Source organism: Uloborus diversus, chromosome 1, assembly GCF_026930045.1.
Source record: "Uloborus diversus isolate 005 chromosome 1, Udiv.v.3.1, whole genome shotgun sequence".
Lineage (NCBI taxonomy): Eukaryota > Metazoa > Arthropoda > Arachnida > Araneae > Uloboridae > Uloborus > Uloborus diversus.
Window position 1 is genome coordinate 154,782,883 of NC_072731.1, and position 23,143 is coordinate 154,806,025.

The following is a 23,143-nucleotide window of genomic DNA, read 5'->3' on the forward strand; positions in this document are numbered from 1 at the left end:
GTTTTGTTTATATGTAATTAAACATAATGCACGATTAAGAAACATAAGCATATTTTTATTCCATATATTTACAAATTATTTATACATTCAGATAAAACAAAGAGGAGAAAATCAGACCTGCTGTAAGATTTAATCTTTAAAAACTTTTTCTTATTTACAAAATCAAACATAAAATTAACTTCATAAACATTAAAAAGAAAAGCAATAACAATTCATATAAAAATATTGATTTTCATTTTGTGTTTAACAAACACTATCAGGTCAGTTTTTATAAGAAGCATAATGGCACACTTGCATGATGGCAATATTATTTTCAGAGTAGAATTTTATTAAATATTTTAGAATACAATACTTTCAAAGTATGTTATATATATATTACTAAAAAATTATATGATAAAACTACATTTGTTTTTTTACTATTCAAAGCTGAAATATCAGACTAGAATATAAAAAAGGAAAAGATATTAATCACAAGAATTAGTTGCCTTTAATTAGTGATTAAAATGTTTTGAAATTAGAGCCACAAGGTTATATTAAATTATGTACTAACATTTTTATTTCAGAATGAATAATCTCCATAAAGTTCTCAAAGGAAAATTTCAATCTAAAACATGTGTAGCAAATCATAATGTAAAACAATTTTGAATTCTAATGCTACTGTAACAACAATTTGAAACTGCTTCAGTTTTAGTACCACGTAATTGACATACTTTCTACACCTCATTTCTTTTCATCTAAAAAATATTTCATTCCGTATGATTTTTGATGCATTGGAGTAAGTTATTAAAACTGATGACAGCATTCAGAATCTTTCTCATTAAAAAACAAGACTGAACTTAGAACTAATTAAACATGATTTTAACTGATTTACACTAAAAAGCTTACTGTTAGAAGTAAAACTAATTGCATTTCATATGGATATTTAAATAATCAATAAAACTAGCCTGCTTGAGTGTCTTTTTAGAAAACTATACATAACGTGAAAATATTTTATTGCCAGGGAATTTGGACCAATTTATGTATACTTCTATAAAATTAGCAATATACTCATTAATTATTCCCATGAATATAGTTCATATATATGTAAAACAAACATTGGGAAAACTTGCTGTTGTGGTCATTTAAATCTAAAAATATAAGGTTATTGCATTTAGAAAATTGATCAAAATAAAACTCAATACTGTAATCTAGTACATGCTCTCACTGATTTGTTCTGAGAACTTTTTTTTAATTTTTTTATAAATGGAAAAATTAATTTCAACCTATTTGGAAGTAGTTAAAACTCATGCAGCAAGCTCAGTGCTTCTGCAGTTCTTATTCTAACCTCTGAAGACTGGTCCTTTAGCAGCACAAGCATGGCTGAAATAAAAATGCAACATATGAATAAAACACGTTTAAGACAGTATTTAAAAAAATATTTCCCATATTGTCATTAATTGAAACAGAGCCCTAAGCACATTTTTGTTTTAGGGAGGATTTTACCAGACACACTTGTTGAGAAATCTTTCTGATGAACAAAAAAAAATCATCTAAAATAGTTTTTAAAAAATTCAGAGGGGGTTTGAACCATGTAAACCAATCCCTCTTATACAGCCCTGAATTCAAAGCAAGGTCAAACAAATCTTTTTCTCCATTTTTGTTTTTTAAATTGGTCGAAATTCTTCAAATTTGTTGAGCTATTATGCATTTTTGGATGATGAAAAGATTTTTTATGCAAAAGTTCACCTTTGCTATAATATTGTTTTAGATATGTGTATTTTCTTTTCAAACTTTGGAAGATAGTATTATTGTAGAAGCTATTCAATGGAGTTAAATGAATTATTTGACCCAAATCTACCAATAACAAAGACAATAGATTAACCGACATTTACTGGGTGGAAAGAGATCAATAAGCAATCTTGATTGCTCAAAAAGGCAGCGAATTCAAAAAGATATTACCTTATGAAAATTTATAAGGCTCAAAGATAAGGCTAATTAATATATAAGGCTCAAAATTAACATTGATCTGCTGGTCCGGATTCATTAAAATATCCATCAGCAATGATATTTTGTTATATTAAGCATCATATTTTATTTTGCTACTGACAAGATAAACTTAGCTCCTTATTTAGAATATTTACATCTTTGCAGGAAAATAAGAAATTTCTACAGAATTACTACATATCATTTTGTTCACTCTACCCCCCCCCCTCTCGCCCCCCACACAAGAAACAGCAGAGACAAGATTTTGTTGGCTTAAGTCCTTGACTAGTATTACTAGTAGTGTAGCAGCAAGATTCCTGCTGTTTCCTTCTTTTCCCCTTTCACTCAGACATATCCAGAAAAAACTTGATTGACTATTTGTCAAGTTAATTTTGTCTGACTTATTTTTAAATTTCTTTAATTTTTCACTATTTAAAAGCACAACTCAAGAATTACTAAAAGACACTTTTTTTTACAAATCCCAAAATTTAAAACCTACCTGAACAAACTCTTTCCTTTGGTATTAAATTCTGTTTTTCCACTGGAAGATTTCCTAGCAAATAACCTGAAAAACAAGAGTGCCATAGAGCATGAATAAATGAAGCTATTTACTTTCATGATGAAATTTAAGAAGGAATGAGGAATTAATTAAGGAATGAAATTTTTCATAACTGAAAGCATTTATTTACCTAGAAATTTAATAAACAAACACCTGTTTAAAAGAAACCATAATTCTTCATGCAAAACTTGCAAATTTCAAGACCTATTATTTTAATACATATTTTGAACTTCATGTAAAAGTTTTGATCTAAACTTTTTTTTTCATTTTTAATCACATTATGTTTCTCTCTCTCTCTACCTCCCCCCCCCCCTCCCTTACGTTGATGTAATTTTCCAATTTACATTCCACCCCATTTAGACAAAGTACAGTCGGACCTCTATATATCAAAGTAGCAAATTGCCGGAAAAAAATTCGATATATAGAAATGTATCGATGTATGGAAATTATCTTATTTAATCATAAAAATCTCCTAAAAAAATTTAAATTAAAGCTAATTTTTGTGTATGAAACCCTATGTCTAATTTATACGAGCATCGGATTACATGAAAATTAATAATTAAAAAATTAACAGAAATTACACATTTTTGCGCTTTTATACATCTTTATTCTTTGGCAATTCAACTTGATCCGCAACATAAGGGGGTTTTTCGTTTTGACAATGTAACTGAGAGAAAAGTAAAAAATCATTCTACCAAACTTGTATGATTTTTGCTGAAGCTAAAAGGACTAGGAATGATAATCAACAGAGAAAAGGGATAGATTGAAACTGATTTTACAGTGCAACTGGTTAAAACTAAGATTTGAAATAAACTTGAGGGAATTTAAGAACTCCAGAATGGAACAACGACCTATCTACACACCCCTCAACCCTAGATTTCTTATGAGTTTCGTAGCAACCTTTAGTGAACATAATTTTCTCCTGTAACCTTCAGTTTTCATGAGACAAACAGTTAAAAGTGGAAAAAAAAAATCTACGAATGTCTCGAATTTTTTTTTGATATGTAGAGATTTTTTCAATGTATAGAAACATTTTTTCAATGTAATGAACATAGAAATTTGCTGGGATTTGGATATGCAGAAAATTTCGATATGAGGAAGTTCGATAAATGGAGGTTCGACTGTACTTTATTTTGACAAGGTTCTTGCAGATTTTCAGATTTCATTTGGATTTACACTAATCATTGGCCAACCTTATCATTTGCAATAGTGGTGGAGAGCGCTGATAGTTACTAATTGATATTACACCAATGTCTTATATGACAAAATAGGGTTAGCAAGGCATCAAATACAGGTAGCACTCATCATGATATTCACACTCAATCACTCCAATAGTCTAAGCTTCTGCTGAATCAATATATTGATTTCAAGAAAACATGGCCATATTGAGAAAGAATCTTGTAGATTAAATGTTTATCTTAAAATATTTGGAGAGTATCTAGATTATTATTATTTGGGGGAGATTTTGGTAACTGCTAGTCTTGCCATTTTTTTTCAATTGTTGCCAATGCATTTTGACAGTGCTGATATTACTAAAATCAAATGAAAATTGCCCAAAATTTGGTGACCATACCTAACTCTCGATTATAGAAATAACCCCACAATATTTTTCATAGTACACAAAGGAAAGAATGCAAAACTACATAGTGGAAGACTATTTTCAAAGTAGAACCGAAATATGCAAGTTTTGTGAGATTTTTTAGGCTAAAGAGTTGAATGCTATTTGGAACATTATTTTTGGCAGAGTTACAATTCTTTCGATGATACTGATAAAGATAAGACTTAAAATGTTTTAGTTTTCAATGCACAAGCAAAGTGAGCTGAAGGATATTATGTTCTGGAAATTGGCAAAGGTAGGGGATAGCCCTCTAACATTAAATAAGTATTTAGCAAAATGTGTGCATTCAGATAACTTTAATAAATTGTTCTCTTTCGTTCAATTTGTTTAGTTGTTCACTCTTGTTTGAAAACAGTTTGCAGAACTTACCAAGAAATGCTATTGCATTGCATTGTATTATTGGAAACTGGCTTTTCAAGTATGACATTGATGTTGTGACATAAAAACTTATCTTTTCTGGAAAATCTGCAATCTAAAATAAAAGAAAAAGATTAATACATTTCTTTTCTCTTCTTTTAAACAAAAAAAAAAGTTCTGAGCTCACCATTGTTTTTGTCAGATCATTAATAAATTCTCCATAGTGTAGATGTGCATCCTCCAACAAATGTTTCTGAAACATTGAATTCATTTCTTGCGATTGCAGTAATGGCCCAAGGAGCCTCAAACTGTACTTGCAAGCCTTAAAATATATTAGATACATATAAATATACTATATACATATATTGACTTCAATATTCTAGAAGTAATTGACAAAAGAAGTTATCATTTTTGTTTCATAGTTTACCACAGCTTTACATGATTTGAAAAAATAACTTGATTGCAAAAGCTTCAGGGGTTTTATGTTTCAAACTTGTGCATCTGATGTGTAGGCAGTGCATCTTGAGAAGGTATAAAATGGACGAAGTGAAGACTTTCATTCGCGAAGGAAAGACCCCTAGTCACATGGCAGATTTTTAAAAAAAAAGCATTGTGTGGAAGAAACCAGCTTTCTTTCGCCAGTTTCACGCAAAACGTGCCAACCATTCTTCATTGTTAAGTCATGTGACTTGAGCTCTTTGCCCAAGCTTTTGCTTAGCCAATGATTGGGCCTCCTCCCTCCATTTTAATTCCTGCTCTAAGATCTTTTCTAGTATGAAAGGAGTTAAACGTTAAACTTTTAAAAGGGTCATTTCACAGTAATTTAGACATTTATGTAGAGTTCGTAATGTGACCTTTTTTTGCCATAACTTTTTAATTTACTGTTTGATTAGCTTATAATTTTATTTTGAGATTTTCCTACCAACACACCAACTCAAATATAAATAATTTGCAAATGAAACGGTAAATTAAAAAGTTAAGGCAAAAAAATAAAGGTCACATTATGGACTCTACATAAATGTCAAACATACCGTGAAATGGCCCAAAAGTATTTATTATTATTCTTTAGAAATTATGCAAAAAGTACACAAACTTAAGTTTTCAAGCATTAAAATAATGAATGTAAAAATCATTAAAATACTTTCTTTTTACTTGTCTAAACTATAGGCCTGGTGCTAACAACTTGATATAGGCCGCAATAACTTTTTTATTCATTAAGATATTGAAAGAAAGGAAATTGAAAAGGTTACAAGAGTTTTATAACTAAAAAAACAAAGTGGGTTAGCCCTAAAATCTCAAATTAACACTCCTTCTTTTTAGTTGTGCTCACTCAATGGATATGTGATACTCATCCTTTTTTATGAATTTAATTACTTATCAACAAACTAGTATGTTGTGGCCATCACGAAACTTTCTTCCATATTTTTCTTTTTTTTTCTGATCCCTCCCCATGCTTGGCAATATGCAATATCCCAACAAAAACAAAATTACACATGCAAAAACTAGACGACCATCCAAATGTTTGAATTATTGCAAAAGCAAAGCAAAGTGCGAAAGTTGAAAGTTATTTTAAAAGCCTTGCTTGAATTAATAATAAATATTTTATTTGTTAACAAACATAAGATGGCAACAGTTAAAAATTTTAAATCATTGAGATAATATTTCCGATCATTTCCATACAGTTAAAATCACGAGAAATACGCAGACGACAATCTATTAACAATCTATTACGATTTATCTTTCTTATTGTTGCATTAATAAAGCTATTTTTATTCGCAAAAAAAAAAAAAAAATCAACACCTCTTGGAGCGATTGGCGTCAAAATTGAACCAAAGCCTGTTTACATATGGATTAACATATGTTCCAAATTTCAACCAGAACGTAGTATTACTTCTTGAGATAGGGCACTCACAATGAAAAAAAGAACGGGCGATTGCGCTACTCCCTTTCTAGCTGTTGACACCAAAATAAAATCAGCTCTTATACCCACTAAGGGCTACTTGCCGATAAATTTTTCTTTCATTCCGTTCATTATTTCTTGAGATACAGCAGTCACAATTGACGACAAAAAACGTTCTATAGCTCAACCCTCGTTTGAGTTATTGACACCAAAATTGAATCAGCACCTGTTCCTGTTGATGGCAACATATGGACCAAATTTTGTTTGATTCCGCCAGTTACTTCCTGAGGAATAGCAAGCACGCGTAACTCAAAAAACGTCCCATTGCTCCACCCCCCTTGGAGGAATTCGCGCCAAAAACCAATGGGCACAAGTTCACATAGGGGCACATATGTGTACCAAATTTCGTTCGATTTCATGCGGTAGTTTTTGCTGTAGAGTGGCCACAAAAAACTGGTCACACACAGACGTGACACACACACACACACACACACACAGACAGACATTTTCCAAAAATAGTCGAAATGGACTCAGCACACCTCAAAACGTTCAAATCCGTCAAAATTCGAAATTCGAAAATTTGCACGAATCCAATACTTTCTTCTATATATTAGATATAGAAGAAAGTAAAAAGGAATGCAATTTGCAAAGTCTGGCCATCATGCAACCAAAACCTTAAAGGACCCCATTGCCATAGTCTAAAAAAACTTTTTTCAAAACAAAATTTGTTGAACCATATTAAAAATAAAGTTATGATGTTTAATTATTATAATGACTGACATGATCACTAATGTTGAAAAATTATCTCTGCATTGAGTAACTCAACATTTCTTGACTTTTGTCCAATTTTTTCCAGAGCAATAGATTTCCTTGATTTCTAAAATCTTGCGCTGTCTTAAACATTTTCTTAAAAACTTCCTAAACCATATTTCTGGTAAGTGTAGTAAAAATTGAAAAATTTTGCAAATGGTGGCTTGAACTAACTCAAATGTAATTCAATTGAAATTTTCCAATGGCAAAAGAATGAATGAGCTAGTTTTCAATGAAAGATACAATATGAGGGTTGAAAATATCCATCAACTCAAATTCTTTGATGTTTAAGTGATGGCATTGCATAGTGGACATAAATTACTAAGTGTTTTAGACATAGATACAATCTGATTTTGAAATGCAGGAAAAATTGTGGCTGTCATTTAAAAACGTAATAGCGGCCTTGTAATTTTTAAGCTTGATGAGTAAAAGTTTGCAGTAATGCTATTTTTAAAACAATAGAGTATTGTTTTAAAAGTACAGAGAAGCAACGTTTATATGTTTTTGAAGGGACTGTATGAAAATAGTGTATTAATGAAAATATGTATAATAGGTATACGTTAATCTGTATTAGACTGCAAGGACCAATTTAAAAAATGTATAATTGATAAAAATGTATAAACGGTGCTTCACTGTGTTTGGCATTTGCCGCAGAAAATGCCAAAATGACTTTTCACGCATCTTGTAACAGATTTTTCTGTTTTGCACAGAATGACCACGGTACAAATAACCGCCCTTAGATAGACTTGGGGTGATATTTCAAGTCCCTTATACCTTTCATTTCAAATGCAATGAATATGCATATTATACCCATATGAAATAAACATATTGTGTAATTTCTTACTCTAATAACATGCTTGTCTTCATCATTCAAATGCAACAGTATTGCAACAAGATTTCCGTGCACTTGTTCAATAAATTGTTCTTTAGAAGGACCATTTCCAAACCTTGAAAGATTTCCAAATAGCTTGAAAGCTGCAGCTCGAACTGGTGCTTTATCCTAAAATAAAGCATAAAATTATAAACATCTCGCACATTGAAAAGCATTTCATAAATTAATTGATAATTAATTTATTTGAAAATCAAATCTAAAACAAGTAAGTATCTCAGAACTTGGTTAGATAAAATTTTTGAGCAATTAAGTCTTATTTCTCTACAGTTTTTTTCCAACTTAGTACAAGACAAAATCACTTAAAAGCAGTGGCAGATCCAAGGGGGGGAGGTTAAGAGGGCTATAGCAACCCCCCCTTGAAGTCCGAACTTACACTAGATAAAATCGAAATTTCAGAGACTTAATACTGCAATACATTTGTGAATTTAAATTACATTACATTAAAATATAACGACTATATATAGTGGCATATTAATAGAAGGGGTGCGTTAGGAGACTCCCATTCTCCCATTTGGTCAAAACTTGAAATAGATTAAATTGTGATGTGTGTGCAATGAAATGGAAAGGCTTAGAGAAAAAAGATTCGTTCTGCAATCTTTTTTTTTTTTTCAATCTGAAAGTTATTTACTTCAACTTAAACCAGCCATATATATTTAACTTCATTCTCAGGTTCAGGGGGCTGTAGACCCCCCCCCCCCTCTCCCGCCATGAGGTCAAAAGTAACTCTAAACAAAACAAAAATTTCAAAGATTTCAATACTTTTGCGAATTTAAATATGCATTATATTTATATATATACTGTGACGTATTAATGGTGGGGAGGGGGGGGGGGGCTAAAGGTATTGTAGCTCCTTCTCCCATTCGGTCAAAGCTTACTACAGATTACAATGTGATTTGCAGTAGCATGGAAAGGTTTAGAGGAAATAGCTTCGTCCTGATGCTATCATGGTTTTTCAATCTGAAGTTATTCAATTCAAATTAACACAGTCATGTATTTTACTTCATTCTCAGGCTAATGGGGGCTATAGCCCCCCCCCCCCATGAGGTCAGAACTTGTGCTGGATAAAACCAATTTTTTCAAGCTTGAAATATTTCCTTTGGAGACAACCCATTCCATCAAAATATAAATTAAAACTGTGTTTTCAGAACTTCAATATCAAAAAAATTCAGAAGACAGCCCCCGAACCCCAACGCGCCTTCTAGCTTCACCCAAGAGAGCCTGAAATGCATTTTAAAGACTTCGATTTCAAAAATGTTCTGGAGAAGATCTCCAAACACTCATTCTTTTCCTAAGTTACTATAAAAGATGGAATAAATTGTGTCTTTATTCAATTGACTTCAATTGAATACTTCAATTTCCAAACTTAGCCGAAGAAGATACCTAAATTCTTCTTTATGCGCTTAACGTCTTTAAACACAGTCGAAAATTGCGCTTCTACAACTTCAACTTCGATAAATTTCCAGAGGGTCCCCCTGAGCAGCTGGCCCCTAGTATAAGCACAAACAGCTTTAAATTTCGTTTCAGAAAAATTCCTCGGGAGAATCCCCAAACCTTTCTTCTTCACATACAACCTAAAAATGACTTCTTGAAAGAGATTTCGGGAAGGAAGGCGGCCAATCGAGTCAAGAGGAGGCAAGGGGTCATCTTTCCAAAACCTAAACCTTAAGTCACATCTTTCAGACCTTAATTTTGAAAAATAATGAAATAAAGATCTGACATCACTTTTGTGACGTTAGGAGATCCCCCTAAGGTTGCGGAAGAAGGCGTACAGTTGAGTTTTTTCGAACTTTAGGGTCAAAAAACTTCCAGAGACAGCCTGTGAACTTTTTCCATTTCCCAAACGCAAGGCCAAGAAGGACAGCCTTTTGAAGACTTAGTTGTTAAAATATTTTCATAGAGAACCTCCAAAACTTCCCGTTGCCTAAACTTAACCAAACATAGACTAAAATTTTGTTTTTCAGACTTCATTGACAAAACTTTTCCAGAGAGGGCCTATGAACCCTCTTCATTTCCTAAACGTCACCAGTTATAGCCTAAATTTCAGTTTTCAATGTCAAAAAATTTCCAAAGGAGAGCCGCCTAATAACGTAAATTCACTAGAAATTGTGTAAAACTCCTTCTTAAAGACTCTAATTTTGAAAAAATTTCAAAATAAATCAAAGAATTCCTCGCCTAACATCCACAAAGATAGCCTTTAATCATGTTTTCCCTAGTTTTCTTTTCAAAGTGAACCCCTGAACTTTCTCCATCGTCTCAATGTTATCACAGCTCAACCACATCTCACCTAACTTTTCCACCAAAACAATACGAAAATAGCGTTTTTGACATCAATTTTTCAAATTCTACGTGAGGGTCCTGACCATTGAGAAGGAATAGATGGAGAGAGTGCAACCCTACTATCCCGATACAGCAACAGTACCATGTGACCTGGGGAGCAATTTCGAGTTGACCGTAACTGCTGAAGAAGTTTTCATTAGCTGAAGCCATGCATGATAACCACCTTTAACTGTAGAAGGGAAAAATTAGATTTATAGTAATAGTGCAGTATTCTAGCATTGTAAACTGTGAGGAAAAAGTCACACCAGGAGGTCCAGTAACTTTTCTCTAGCATGTACGAATGTTTTTTACTTCTAAATAAAGAAAAAATAACATTTATATGCATTCAACGAGTACATATTCCACAGTTGCCTATAATTTTTTAATTTTTGAACTTATTTTACTTATAAAAGTTATAAAACATTGTATATCTTGAGTGCAAATAACATTTTAGTTCCATAAAAACACTTTTTACCTAACTAGTAATTATTTTAACGGCTCTTAAGCATTTTGTGCACATTTGCTTTGTTGGCGAGTAGCTTCTCGCCAAGCTCCTCTGAACAGCAGAAGCGCAAGAATAAAGATTTGCTATTTTTATGCTTCAATTTAAATACTAGTATGCCTGTGTATGAAATCATTTACAAACATTGATTACAATACATATGAATCCATAAATTTTCAGTCAATAACAGAACACTTAAAACTCTTTGTACATGCATGAATAAACATCAATACATGAAAAATGCAATTACAGTGTGTTTTTTAATCCAGAAAGAAGTGGGGAGAGGGAGTTTGAAAGATAAGCCTGTATTTGTATCCGTTATTTATTTATTTATTTACTATTATGTGGTAAAGGAGTTGGAGCCAGAGTTGCTCTAAATTGTAGCCCCAACTTCATAATAAGCGCTGTCGTGTCATCTGAAAAATATTTAATGCCAAAAGAGCGATTGCGTGCCAAAACGCGACAACTTCCTAGCCAAATAAGTCACCTGACCTGGGAAACATTGGGTCCCAAGCTTATTTCACTGAGACATTTGCTATGGCTCCCTCCATTAGTATTCCTTCTCAATGGTCCTGACCCCCTTCACGCATCTGCTGCTTTTTACTGCCTTTCTCTAGCAATAGCTGGGGTATAATGTTTATACCCTAGCTTTTATCTTCACTTTTTCAATAGGGAGCCATACCATGTTTTCACACCTCTTTCTGCTATGCAAATGTATTTTTATCTACCAGTGTGATTATATTAACTTTATACGAGGTTTTTGCCTGAGCATGGTTTTAATAGCTAGAGTGCAGCTGCAAGCTCTGGATGCTGTAACAGACCTTTTTGGTGTGTGTATGCTCGCAATTCCATCTTAGATCTGGCCATGGTGAGATAATTTTAGCCTTATATTCAACTGAGGTGCATATAGTGTTTTTAAACCTTTAAAATGTTCGCAAAATTATTAATATTCTTCAGTATACTATATAAGTTTATTTCAAGTAAAAAACGTATTTAAAGTCCTATTTTTTTCAGGAGAGGGATTCCTTGTAGAGAAATTTTCATATTGTTTAAACAAGGGTGTCTTTCCCCCTAAGAGTGATGCCCCCCCTCCCGAGATTGAGAGTACCCGCAAAAACGACGAAAAAGACCCTCTAAAACAGTGACCGAGGTTAGTCCCCCCCCCCTTGGTCGAGTTCTAGATCCGAAACTGCTTAAAGGTGTATTTTAATGTTTTGGATAATGCAATGTCAGATTAGTTACTGAAACTGCTTCCAAAGCAGGAATATAATGTAACATCAGAGGTAAGTGATGAAAATAAAGACAGAAATTTTGATAAATTTACAGATATAAGAAAATGCTCTACTTGAGAATTAAAATTACAAAATGTTCCAATGGAAAAGATGAAAATTAATGCATAAGAATTTTTGATAGCAAATATAGTGCAGATAATTGGACATGTTAGGGAAAATACAAGTTTGATGAAGCTTAATTAAACACTGAATTTAAGCCCTCCATTTACACAAAATATTTTTTTTTATTTGAAAAACTGGTTTTTAATGTGGTTTATATTTAGCAATCGAAAACAGAATCAATACATTTTTTAAGATGAAACCTTAAGGTGTATTAATGAACTTTTAGCCACTGGTGATTAAGTTACTGATTATAAAAAGATGAAAAAACTGTAAATTACAAAGTAAAACATTGAAAATTTGACAATTAATAAACTTGGCAATGAAAAATGAAAAACTGACTTGTGATTCGTTGTCTGAAGAATTGGCATATGAGTTCGCTGCCTTTTTATTATTTTATATTTTAAATACTCGTTGCCTCCTTTAGGAACCGAATTTCCCCCAGGTTGGGAACCACTGATTTAGTTCTTTCTGCTCAGAAAAATGGAGCAAATTTATGTCACAATTACAAAATGCAATGCTCAAATTCAAAAGATGATAGTGAAATAGTGATGCAGTCTAGCATCACTGTTAATACTGAGAATGTTTTTGACCACAAGAAATGCAGATATTTAAATATTTCTTGGATTTATATTGAAACCAAACAATTTCTACTCTAAAACAGGACTAGATTTTTCCTACAGTATTTTTCAATGTACAACAAGCATAAGGACTGGGGGGAAAAGATAAATACCTTTTCAAACATGGGCTTTATTCGAAGCGCAATAGTAATAAGAATATTTCTAACGTCTTCTTCAGCTACTTGAGACAATACTGCAGATAATCCACTCATAGCCTCTAAAGTTATGTTGCAATTGGAATCTTCCCTGTCATCCATACCAGTCATCATAGCAGATAAAATGGTAGTAGAATACCTTTCCACCTAAAAAGTAAAATATATAGTAGTGGAATAAATTAAAATGCAGACAGGATTTTTTTTCATTAAATCCAAAATTTAAGATATAATAAATGAAGCCCATAAATGTGGAATGAAAAATTAAATTAAAGAAAAAACTAAGGTGGTTTGTAGGAATTTACAGATTCATTTAGAAATTATCAATTTTATCACAGCTTTTTCACATTTATTTTAAAAAGGAAAAATTTTTCAATGAAATTTGTTTGCATTGTTTGAATTTTTTTCTCTTTTTCATAATCATTCACTCAGACCATCAAAATGTAGATTATCCACACAAAAATCCAGGCAATGTCTTGTACCTTTGCATCATAAGGACCTCTCATTATAGTAACCAATTTGATTTGGACGTCAGACATTGTTATAATGAACTTCCACAGTATTTGTTGAATTTGACGATAGATTAATAAATAAAAAGGCAAATCACAGCTTTTACACATGCTTTATTTTATTTTAAATATTGCAATGTTAGGTTAAGTTAGATGTAGAACTACTAAAATAAATGATGTGTGAATTATGTTAAAACACACACACACAAATAAGTTGTTAAAGTTGTGTTTCTGTTTTTTTTTTTTTTGAACAAATGTAATTTTTATTCACTTCTAATCACAGTGAAAATCTTAATGGTTGCTTTCACAGTAACATTCTGAAAAGTGGTCTAGTGATTACTGAATTTATTTATCTTGCTGAAAAATCAAGAAGCATTAGATTTTCTACCTATTCTTAAAACATCATAAACATGTCTTAGTCATTTCAGATTTAAAAAAAAAAAAAATGCTTCAGACCAAAAGAAAGTACCTGCTCTGTATCTGCAACACTTCCAAGGCCAGAAATGCAAAGGCGACGAACAATTGGAGAGGAATCTACAAGTCGACCTAACAAATTGTTCATTAGGGGTTCAGTCAAAGCTTTTCTACCTGTATAAGTTTGTGACAAAAACTCGACAAAAAGAGAAACAGATATGATACGCTGCACATCCACTGAGCTGTTTAGCAAAGGATTCAGAAATGCAATAATTTTTGGAACTTGTTCTGGGCAGCAAGCACAAACAGACCTAAAAATAAATTTGAACAAAGTTAATTCAAAATAGATATTTTTGCATTCAGTAGGGAAAAAGAATCTTTATGAAGTTTCATATCAGAAATTTGCTAGGATTTTATCAATTCATATTCACATTTAAATTTTATTAAATAAATGTTTAATAATAATTAGATCATTGCTTCAAATTCTGTAAATCACTTACAAGTTTACAAAAATTCTAAATTAAAGATCTTTAACCAGAGTTTTTTTTTTTTTTTTTTTTTGACAAAGGGAAAAAATCATATGACATATTATGTAAACTTCAATTTGAGAAAAGCAAGCACAATTGAGATGTCTTAAATAGTCAGAAAAAAATTCAGAATTAATATTTTTTCCAAATTAATTACCACTTTCAAAACCAGAATTCACCAATAATCTACTCTAGGGTTTGTTGGTTGGTTTATTGGATTTTAATGGTGCAAGAGCCCTTGAGGGCTATGCTGCGCCAAACAATTCTTTATTTAACACTACTTAATTTAATGTCAGGAAATGGTAAAAGCAAACGTCTTTTGAAGTAAAAAGCATAAAACTTCAAGTACTAGTTTAAAATAAAGTCATTACAAACATAAAACTAAAGGCATAAAACTTCAAGTTTAAAAGAAACAGTCGTTGAAAACATGGAAACAAAAACATTTAAACAAAGTATTATCTGAGAAAAAAATGGATGAAACAATATCTTGACAATGAAATATGAAAACTAAGAAAGGGGCAAAACACATAATCACGAGACAAACATTAAATTAAAATGGAGAAACCAATCTCCTGGAGGAAGGAGTATAGATTGTGATGGGGTGGGTCCCCCAGCCCATCAGATTGATTAAAATTATTAAAATATTAAAAGCGTATTTGATTAAAGTTTGAGCAGTTACATAAAATAAGCAACACTGTCTGGTTGACACTACATCTAATGCATGTTGGAGTTGGTTCAGAGTTTGTATTCAATTTTTAAAATAAAATGAAGGAGTTTTAAAGGAGAAAAAATAGATTTTGAAAAAATAGTTTTGCCATTTCAAAATTGCTATTTCAAAATAATTTTTTAATTATACTAATGCACTTTCACTATTGGGTCACTCCCCGTGAAGTGAGCAAAAATTAGAAAAAAAAGTGGCGGCTGCATGGCAATAGATTTTAATCAAATTTGGTTTTCAGGTTGCATTTTATGCATACATGAAAATATCTAAAATACTTTGGCTTAATATTTTTTATTTTAGTCCTTTACATGAGATGGAAAACTATCCCATTCACAAAAATGCTAAACGTTGAATTTTCGAAACTATGCATATTATTAACATAAAAGTTCCATATGTTGTAATCGTTGGAATAGGACATTTATCAGTTCACGGTAGGGTGATTCTCGAAAAAATGTCCTGCGCGTAATGCTAAGTTTTTATTTTTTCCAGCTAACCAAGGCTTTCAAACAATAATGCTGTTGGGGAATAATACATGCTTTAATATACTATCAAAGCATAACAGTTAATCCCATATTTAATTAATAGTTACTTGAATAAAATAAAAAAAATTAGCATTACGCACAGGACATTTTTTTGAGAATTGCCCAGTAACATTTTAAAAGTAAAGATAGTTAATTTTCAGCTAAACTGCAAAATTGAAAATATTTTATTCTTAACAAAAATCTGACGTTTGAAGTTATTTTTTTCTCAAGCTTTAAGGAATTGAGCAGCGTTATTGAAATTAATTCTGAATATTATGCTAAGTTTCATAAAAATAATACCTTACATTTGAAGCTGTTTTTAAATTCCTTTGTCTTCAAATTAATTTTTAAACTTCAAGATACTGTACAAAATGATGATTTTCGCCTTCAGGTAGGCAGAAAGTTTAAATAAGGGAAGCATTAGATAATTCTCGAATTTTACAAGGATATAGGTTTTGCATCTTTTTTTTTGCTTGAATAAACTCAAAGTTGCCTTTTTATTTCTAAACTTTGAATTAAATTCAATGAAATGACATTTTCTTTGCATGTTATGTAAAGTTTCACGAATTTAAAGAAAACAAATAAATAACTAAGTTAGAAAAAGCAAGAAAATACAACATTCACTTCCATTTTTTAAAAATGTACAGGCATAATTCAGAAAAAAAATTAGCCTATAATATTTATATCTTAAGCAATAATAATAACTTCAATAAATGAATAAAAAATGCTTATTTTTCATTTTCATTCTTCAAAAAATTTCTTTCAATCTGAGTTAAGATTTGTTGCTCAATTTTGTAGAAAATTCCAGTTGAAGATGTTGATAGTATACTTTCATTAATGTATTTCCAATAGCAGATGGTAAGCATGATCTTTATCATGCCATGTTCACTACTGTGACGGTTCATGTGAATTTACGATCTTTACAAGACTATCATTCTTAGCCAAAAAAAAAAATGTAGAAGTATAAAATGAGTAGAAAAATAATGAATAGTCACATATAGTTTTTATATGTAATTACAACACAATAAATGTATAAACTTTGGGATTCGGGCCTAATTTCCAAAGCATCTTTTTATTTAAACCCATGCTCCTTTCAATGATGGTGATAAATATGAGACAAGGATTTTAGGTGTTCAGTTGTTAATTGTGATGAAACAGCGATAATTTTGTACCACCAAAATATTTATTGGTGCTCCATTAAATTGTTACTGAAGCTTCAAGATTAATACTGTTTACAGTTGGGACAAAAAAAAAGGTTTTTGATAGGCAGAAGGAGAAAGTATGTTGCAACAGATAATATGAATGCTAAACAGTAAGTTCTCTTTTTTCTTCTGAAAATAAATACAGTTAAATCTCGATAACTCAAATCAACTTGAATATTCCTTTATCTCGAATTTTTCGTCGGGGTCCAAACTCTTGAAACTGTCGTGGAAACTGATAAATTGTGGTGTTATGTGATGTAAAGAAATCAATGAATTTAAGAATTTGATATTCCTACTCAGACCGATTAACATAATAAATAATTGTATAGTGGAGAGTAAGAAGCAATGTAAATTATCAAATTTGGGATTTAAATTTCCACGTTAAACCATAATTATTAAGTTAACATTAAAGAAAATCGTGAACAAACAACTTACCATTGATTAACTCATTTATTTAATTTAATGTAATTTATGTATTCATAGACAACATTTTTCTTTACATATAAAAAAAACTACAGCCTTAACGGAAAAATTACTGATTATCGTATCAAATCAAGAGACCATGTACGAAGAATGCCGCGTGGAAGACTACCAAGGGTCGTATACTACTATCAACCCAAAGGCAAACGAGACTGCGGTCAACTTATAAAGCGGTGGGCAGACCAGGAAGCCGGAACAGGCTGAAAGCCTAATACATGAAGAAAATGATTATAAAAAAAAAAAAAATAAAAATTATTCATCTGGGATAATGGGTTAACGAACCATTTCTATGCAATTTAAAAACACTGCCCATGTTGGGATGTGACGATCCCAATGTTTCTTTTCACTAATCTTTTCTTTCATGAGCGAGGCACACATTTTTGTTTATTTTCACATTGCCGCGTTGAAGCAATCACAGTCAGTATCATTATCTTGCAGAGTCGCAATTAATTGTCCACATTTGTGAGCCATAAAAGTCTGCAGATTTAGGAACGCAGGGCTTTCCACAGTTCATTTGTTGTGCCATGCATCTATCACATGCAAAAGGGGCTCCAAGGCAAAGTTCATGATAATTTATGTCACTTTAACAGAAACTTCCCATAACTCAAACTACCAATGACTCGAAGGTTTTAGCTATTCCCTTGGACTTCAAGTTATCAGGGTTCATACTCAATTTGGATACAAAATTTCCATGACTTTTCCAAGACTTTTTCATGACCTTGTTACACAAAGACAAAAGTACTATTTAATGTCAAACTTGCCAATTTTAGGAAATGGGCTTTAGAAAAGCTTTTATGTGAATGCCACTACCTCATTGGAGCACTTACTTGTGACTGATAAAATATCAGTGCAGACAGCAGAAACTAATAAATTGTTCTTATTTGCCTTTATCATCTAAATTCAAGTAAAGTAAAAATTTAGTGAATGCAATACGGATAATGTTAAAATGTCTAATAAATATTTAATAAATAGGGCAGAATAGTAATGAATGGGGCTAAAATTGAATGAGTCATTACTAAGTTTCCAATAATAAATTCACTTCATAAAAACATTGACCTTTGATGTCAATAGTGCATCTAATCACCCATGTAACTTGACAGTATATTCATTCATCAAAGTAAAGTTAACGTTTTTCAGTAAATTCATTTTCCTAAACCAGATATTTCAGCTGGCCACAAGGATCAGTTTTGCGAGCTGTATGTTGAGCACCACGGTTTTAGAATATTAGAATTCCCCTATTTCTATGTTCTATTGCCCAAGTCTTCAACATATTGAGATAAACTCTCTAATACGTTTAATAATAATGCATTTTTTACAAGTATATATAGTTGAAACAAACTCGAACGCAATTGAATTACACTTTTTTGAGGAAGCATGGTAAAATCAAGAACACGTGTGTTCACTACTACAGAATATAAAATATAAGAAGTGTTGAAAATAATGGTGAATTATTGGTGATGCCCCAGTAGTAAAATTACATTATAGAAAAAGGCAAGCGGCTGTTACTGAAGCAGATGAAATTGGATTCGAAAACTCGGATTTTTTTTTTTTTTTTGAGATTGTTCAATTTTCATGCAATATTACTAAATCACTCAAGATTTCTAGCGCTCTTTTAGCTACTGTTACTTACATTTTTCCATGACTTTAAATAAATTTCCATGACGTTTAATGAAAATATTAACTTTCCATGACTTGTCTAGACCTGAAATTTGTTTTTTTCCCCCTATGACTTTCCAAGGCTTCCATGACCCATAAGAACCCTGAGTTATCGAGAGGCGACTGTATTTATAATTTTTGTTCTTGTTTAAAATCCTTTACCATTTCATTACATTCCATTACACTATTTATTACTGGGCTCAATATTACTCAACTTTACCTTCCTAGAGCAGCAACTGCTTCAGGATATTTGTCTGTCTCTTCCATCATTACCCAATAACCACCTTCAGTCATGGAAGTGACTATGACTTCTTGGTTAACACACATCAAAAGATTTTTCATCGCTTCAATTGCAAACCTATATTATAAATGCAAAAATACAGATATAAATAATTATAATTACAATAAACTTTCGGAATTTTACATTAAACATTTATTCTGTAAAAATAACCTCTACACAAAATATTAACAAACTCATTGAGTTTTGTCAACAATTGTAGGTTAGATAACCAGAGCCATAGCAAGTATCAAAAAACTATTTTAATATTATAAAAAATACCTTGTTGTGATCAAACAAGGATCCCTCTTCCCATGGGGTGTTTTACAAATAAGCAATAAATAGTTAAAAAAGTGATTTCATTGATTTGCAAGCTGCTATGCTAGGAAGTATTCTTGCTTATCACCCATTTTGTTAAAAGATTTGGCTTAGATAGAACTTGTAAAACAAACGGTGTAAGTATGTGCTAAACTTGTTCACAATTGCATGCTATTATGCAGTTTTTGTTTATTTTAATAATAATTTTGCTTAATCTGAAAACTTTGTTCATATGAAAAAAGTTATACTGCATTTATTTGTGATAATTATTAATTTTACTTGCTAAAGAATGGCTTGGTTACAGTGTAATGTTATACAGATAAAACAATCTATTTTAAAGGAAATTAACTCGAACACTATTTTTTTTAACTCTTTTGAAAACTTAAATTTTTATTTTTATTTTGTTGGTTTGGGTAGTTGTATAAGACACAAATTTGGTTATATTGTACCAAACAATAGTCCAGAGAGAAAGGGAAGTTTTAAAAAGGTGTATAAATTCATAAGAGTCAACGCTTAATTTCCTTTCAATTTTGAAATGCTCAGAAGTATCAGATAAATGTATACATTTTTCTACATTAACAAAATAGGAATTTAAAAATGCAGTCATGATCCCACTTGATTACTTAAGCTTTAAATAACTTATTTATTACAAAAAGAGGTGGTATTCAATTAAAGCAAACCTTTCAGAGGCATTTTAATTTTTATACATCATATACACATCTACAAAATTCACATCTTCATACTTAAAAAAAACTTGATTACTATAGTACTTTGCAACACTACCTCACAGGTGATGAACTGGAAGACTTGTCACTCTTTCTGGACAGTCCAGACAAGGTAGATTTAGTACTGTCTGTGCAATATATAGGTAAAACAGCTCCAACGTAGGCAGCAATGACAACTAATATAGATGAGAATATTCTATCAAAGTGGTCTTTGCAACTACTTGCCATTTCAGGTACTTTGAACATTTCACGTAAGGCACAGATTGCCTAGATTTAAACAGAAAATAAATAAAAATATATATTCAACAAAGCAAAACTAGTATAAATTATGAAACAGTGGCATGCCAATAGCTAACATGAAAGGAAATTAAACTATCAATAATAGTTAAATCGTGCTTGCCTAAATTTAGAGGATAAATTTCTTCGACTGTTTCAGGTTTTCCAGGTAATCTCAGAAAAATTAGATTAACCAATGTCAACCTACATTATCTGGCATCAATATACCATGGGTTTACAAATGAAACATCTTAAGTCAAAAAACATGGTTTTCATTAGTAAATTTTATCTTACATTATCTGCCATTAATATACAATGGGTTTAAAAATGAAATATTTTAAGTAAAAAAAACCATGGTTTTCATTAATGAATTTTATCTGTAAAAGTGTGGTTCTGACACAGTGACTTATTAAGCGTTACCAACAGGAACATCTCTGTTTGGGGTCAGAAAAAGGTGAAAATCTGACAATCGATAATTTTGACTCCAGTGTGTTTCAGTTATAACTAATCCCATGATCTATATTTTGACTGAATAAAAACATATTGTATTAAGCTTAACATGCTCACAAAATCCTCTATATCCCTTTGAAGACAGCCCTTAAGTACACTCAGGGCCGACGAGAGGCCATGTCAGCCTAGTCAGAAACTATGGGCCCATCTAGAAATTGCAGTCTTGGTAAGTTTTACTGGGGATAGGGGGCATGAGAACCAACAAACATGAGGCACTCTTTTTGACTCTAGGCGGCACTGAGTACACTGAAAAAATGCCTCATGGACACTCCTGCTCTTAAATCTATACAGTGCATGATTGCTTACCAAGCCTCTACTAAACATATAGGCCTGACCCAGGTGCCACCAGGTTTAACGGTCCTTCAAACTTGTATTTATTAAGAGTGAGTTGCGAGTAAAAAAAAAAGAGTTTAACCACAAATCGTAACTGGCCCCATGAACCACCAACCTTTCGGAGGATTGCCTGGCGGCCCGATTTCCCAGTCTGGCCCTGATGATTACTAACTTTTAAATAGCTTATATGAAATAATCTAAATTTACTTTCATTTATCGTGTGTTGCTTGAGTAAATGTCACAATAAAATAGATACATATTGGGAAGGGAGGTTTTATGTTTCATAGATTTTGACAACAAATAGAACACTTCACAAATTAATTAGCATATCGTAAGCATTATGAATGATATTTAAAATACATCAATATATATGCCACTAGAATAGAAAAAAAAATTCAAATTATAAATAATGCAAGTTTGCAAGTTCAATATCACACTGAGATATTCAATATCACATTGAGATAAATATTTTACGCAACTGAAAAGTAAGTCTTATACATTGTAGCTTAGCTTTCTGTGTGTTTGTTTGCTTGAAGACTTCCTAATGGCATTTACAAAGCAATTTGGTACTATTACATGTATGCTCGTCATTATCATATTTTGAAGATTTTCTATCATATTTTGAAGATTTTCTATCATATTTTGTATTGATTTTCTGAAAACTAACTGAAACAAGTGCATTTTTCATTTAAAAGCTTTGAATTCAGGAAAAAAGATAAAGTCTTTAAAGAAAAAAGCTTTGAATTCAGGAAAAAAGATGAAACTTATTTTGGCAAATACAGAATACAGTAATTTTTTAATTACATACTTCTGAGAGGTTGAGTGGTTTAATTAGAAGTATCTCTTGTCAAATTGGAGATTTTCTAAGCGAAGCCAGAGTTAACCTTCCGGGGAGAAGGGGAGGGTTTGGCCATAAGGATTGATATACAGTCGCGGACCCCGATATAACAAATGCATCAAGACCGAAACTTTTATGAGTTAAATCGGGGTTATTCGTAACATCAGGGTGTGAAATTTTTTTTAAAAACTGCAGTTACCTAATCTAAAACCCATAGTAAGCAACTGCCCAAAAACATCCATTATTAAAACGTGTTACACTTTCTATTCAGCATTTTACGACTTATTACACACTAGATGATTTGAAATTTTAAACTACTGAGTAATAGATGTTTAAAAATTTCCTTGATACTTGACTCGAGATAGTTCTCTATCGGCTTTATGGAGAGAAGAAAATACTGTGTCATTTACAGCCTGCTGCATGAGATATGTTTTTACAGTTTCCATCCCATGTAAAGCATTTGAAAAAGTAACAGTTTTATGGGAGTTTCATTATTGCTTTCTGCATCACAATTAATATTCATTGGTTGCCACTTTGCCCATTAAAAATTGCTGATTAAAAGAAAAGTCTTTTTCAATTTTGGACAATATGGAAAACATTCCAATATTTCCTAACTCAAATTAAAAAAAAAAAAATAATAAAAAAAAATTGGCTGTTAAATTAATTTGTAAATTTGGGGTTTATTGTTTGGTAAATAGGGGTTTTGACTTCATTTTAGTCGAGGTAAAAGAAGAATTTGTTAAATTGTGAAATTCGT

At 31.5% G+C, this 23,143-nt stretch overlaps 1 protein-coding gene across 1 annotated transcript in view; it reads right to left on the reverse strand.

The window, feature by feature from the left end:
- Positions 1-34: 34 nt before the first annotated feature.
- Positions 35-23,143, reverse strand: part of LOC129233063 (maestro heat-like repeat-containing protein family member 1) — an 80,119-nt gene continuing 57,010 nt past the window's right edge. The window contains exons 29-37 of the mRNA XM_054867143.1: positions 20,488-20,696; positions 19,330-19,467; positions 14,058-14,313; positions 13,041-13,229; positions 8,051-8,206; positions 4,684-4,818; positions 4,509-4,611; positions 2,462-2,527; positions 35-1,359 (exon numbers count right to left, since the gene is read on the reverse strand). Coding sequence (XP_054723118.1) covers positions 1,277-1,359; positions 2,462-2,527; positions 4,509-4,611; positions 4,684-4,818; positions 8,051-8,206; positions 13,041-13,229; positions 14,058-14,313; positions 19,330-19,467; positions 20,488-20,696 — 1,335 coding nt within the window. The 3' untranslated portion in view covers positions 35-1,276. The remainder of the gene's footprint in view (positions 1,360-2,461; positions 2,528-4,508; positions 4,612-4,683; positions 4,819-8,050; positions 8,207-13,040; positions 13,230-14,057; positions 14,314-19,329; positions 19,468-20,487; positions 20,697-23,143) is intronic.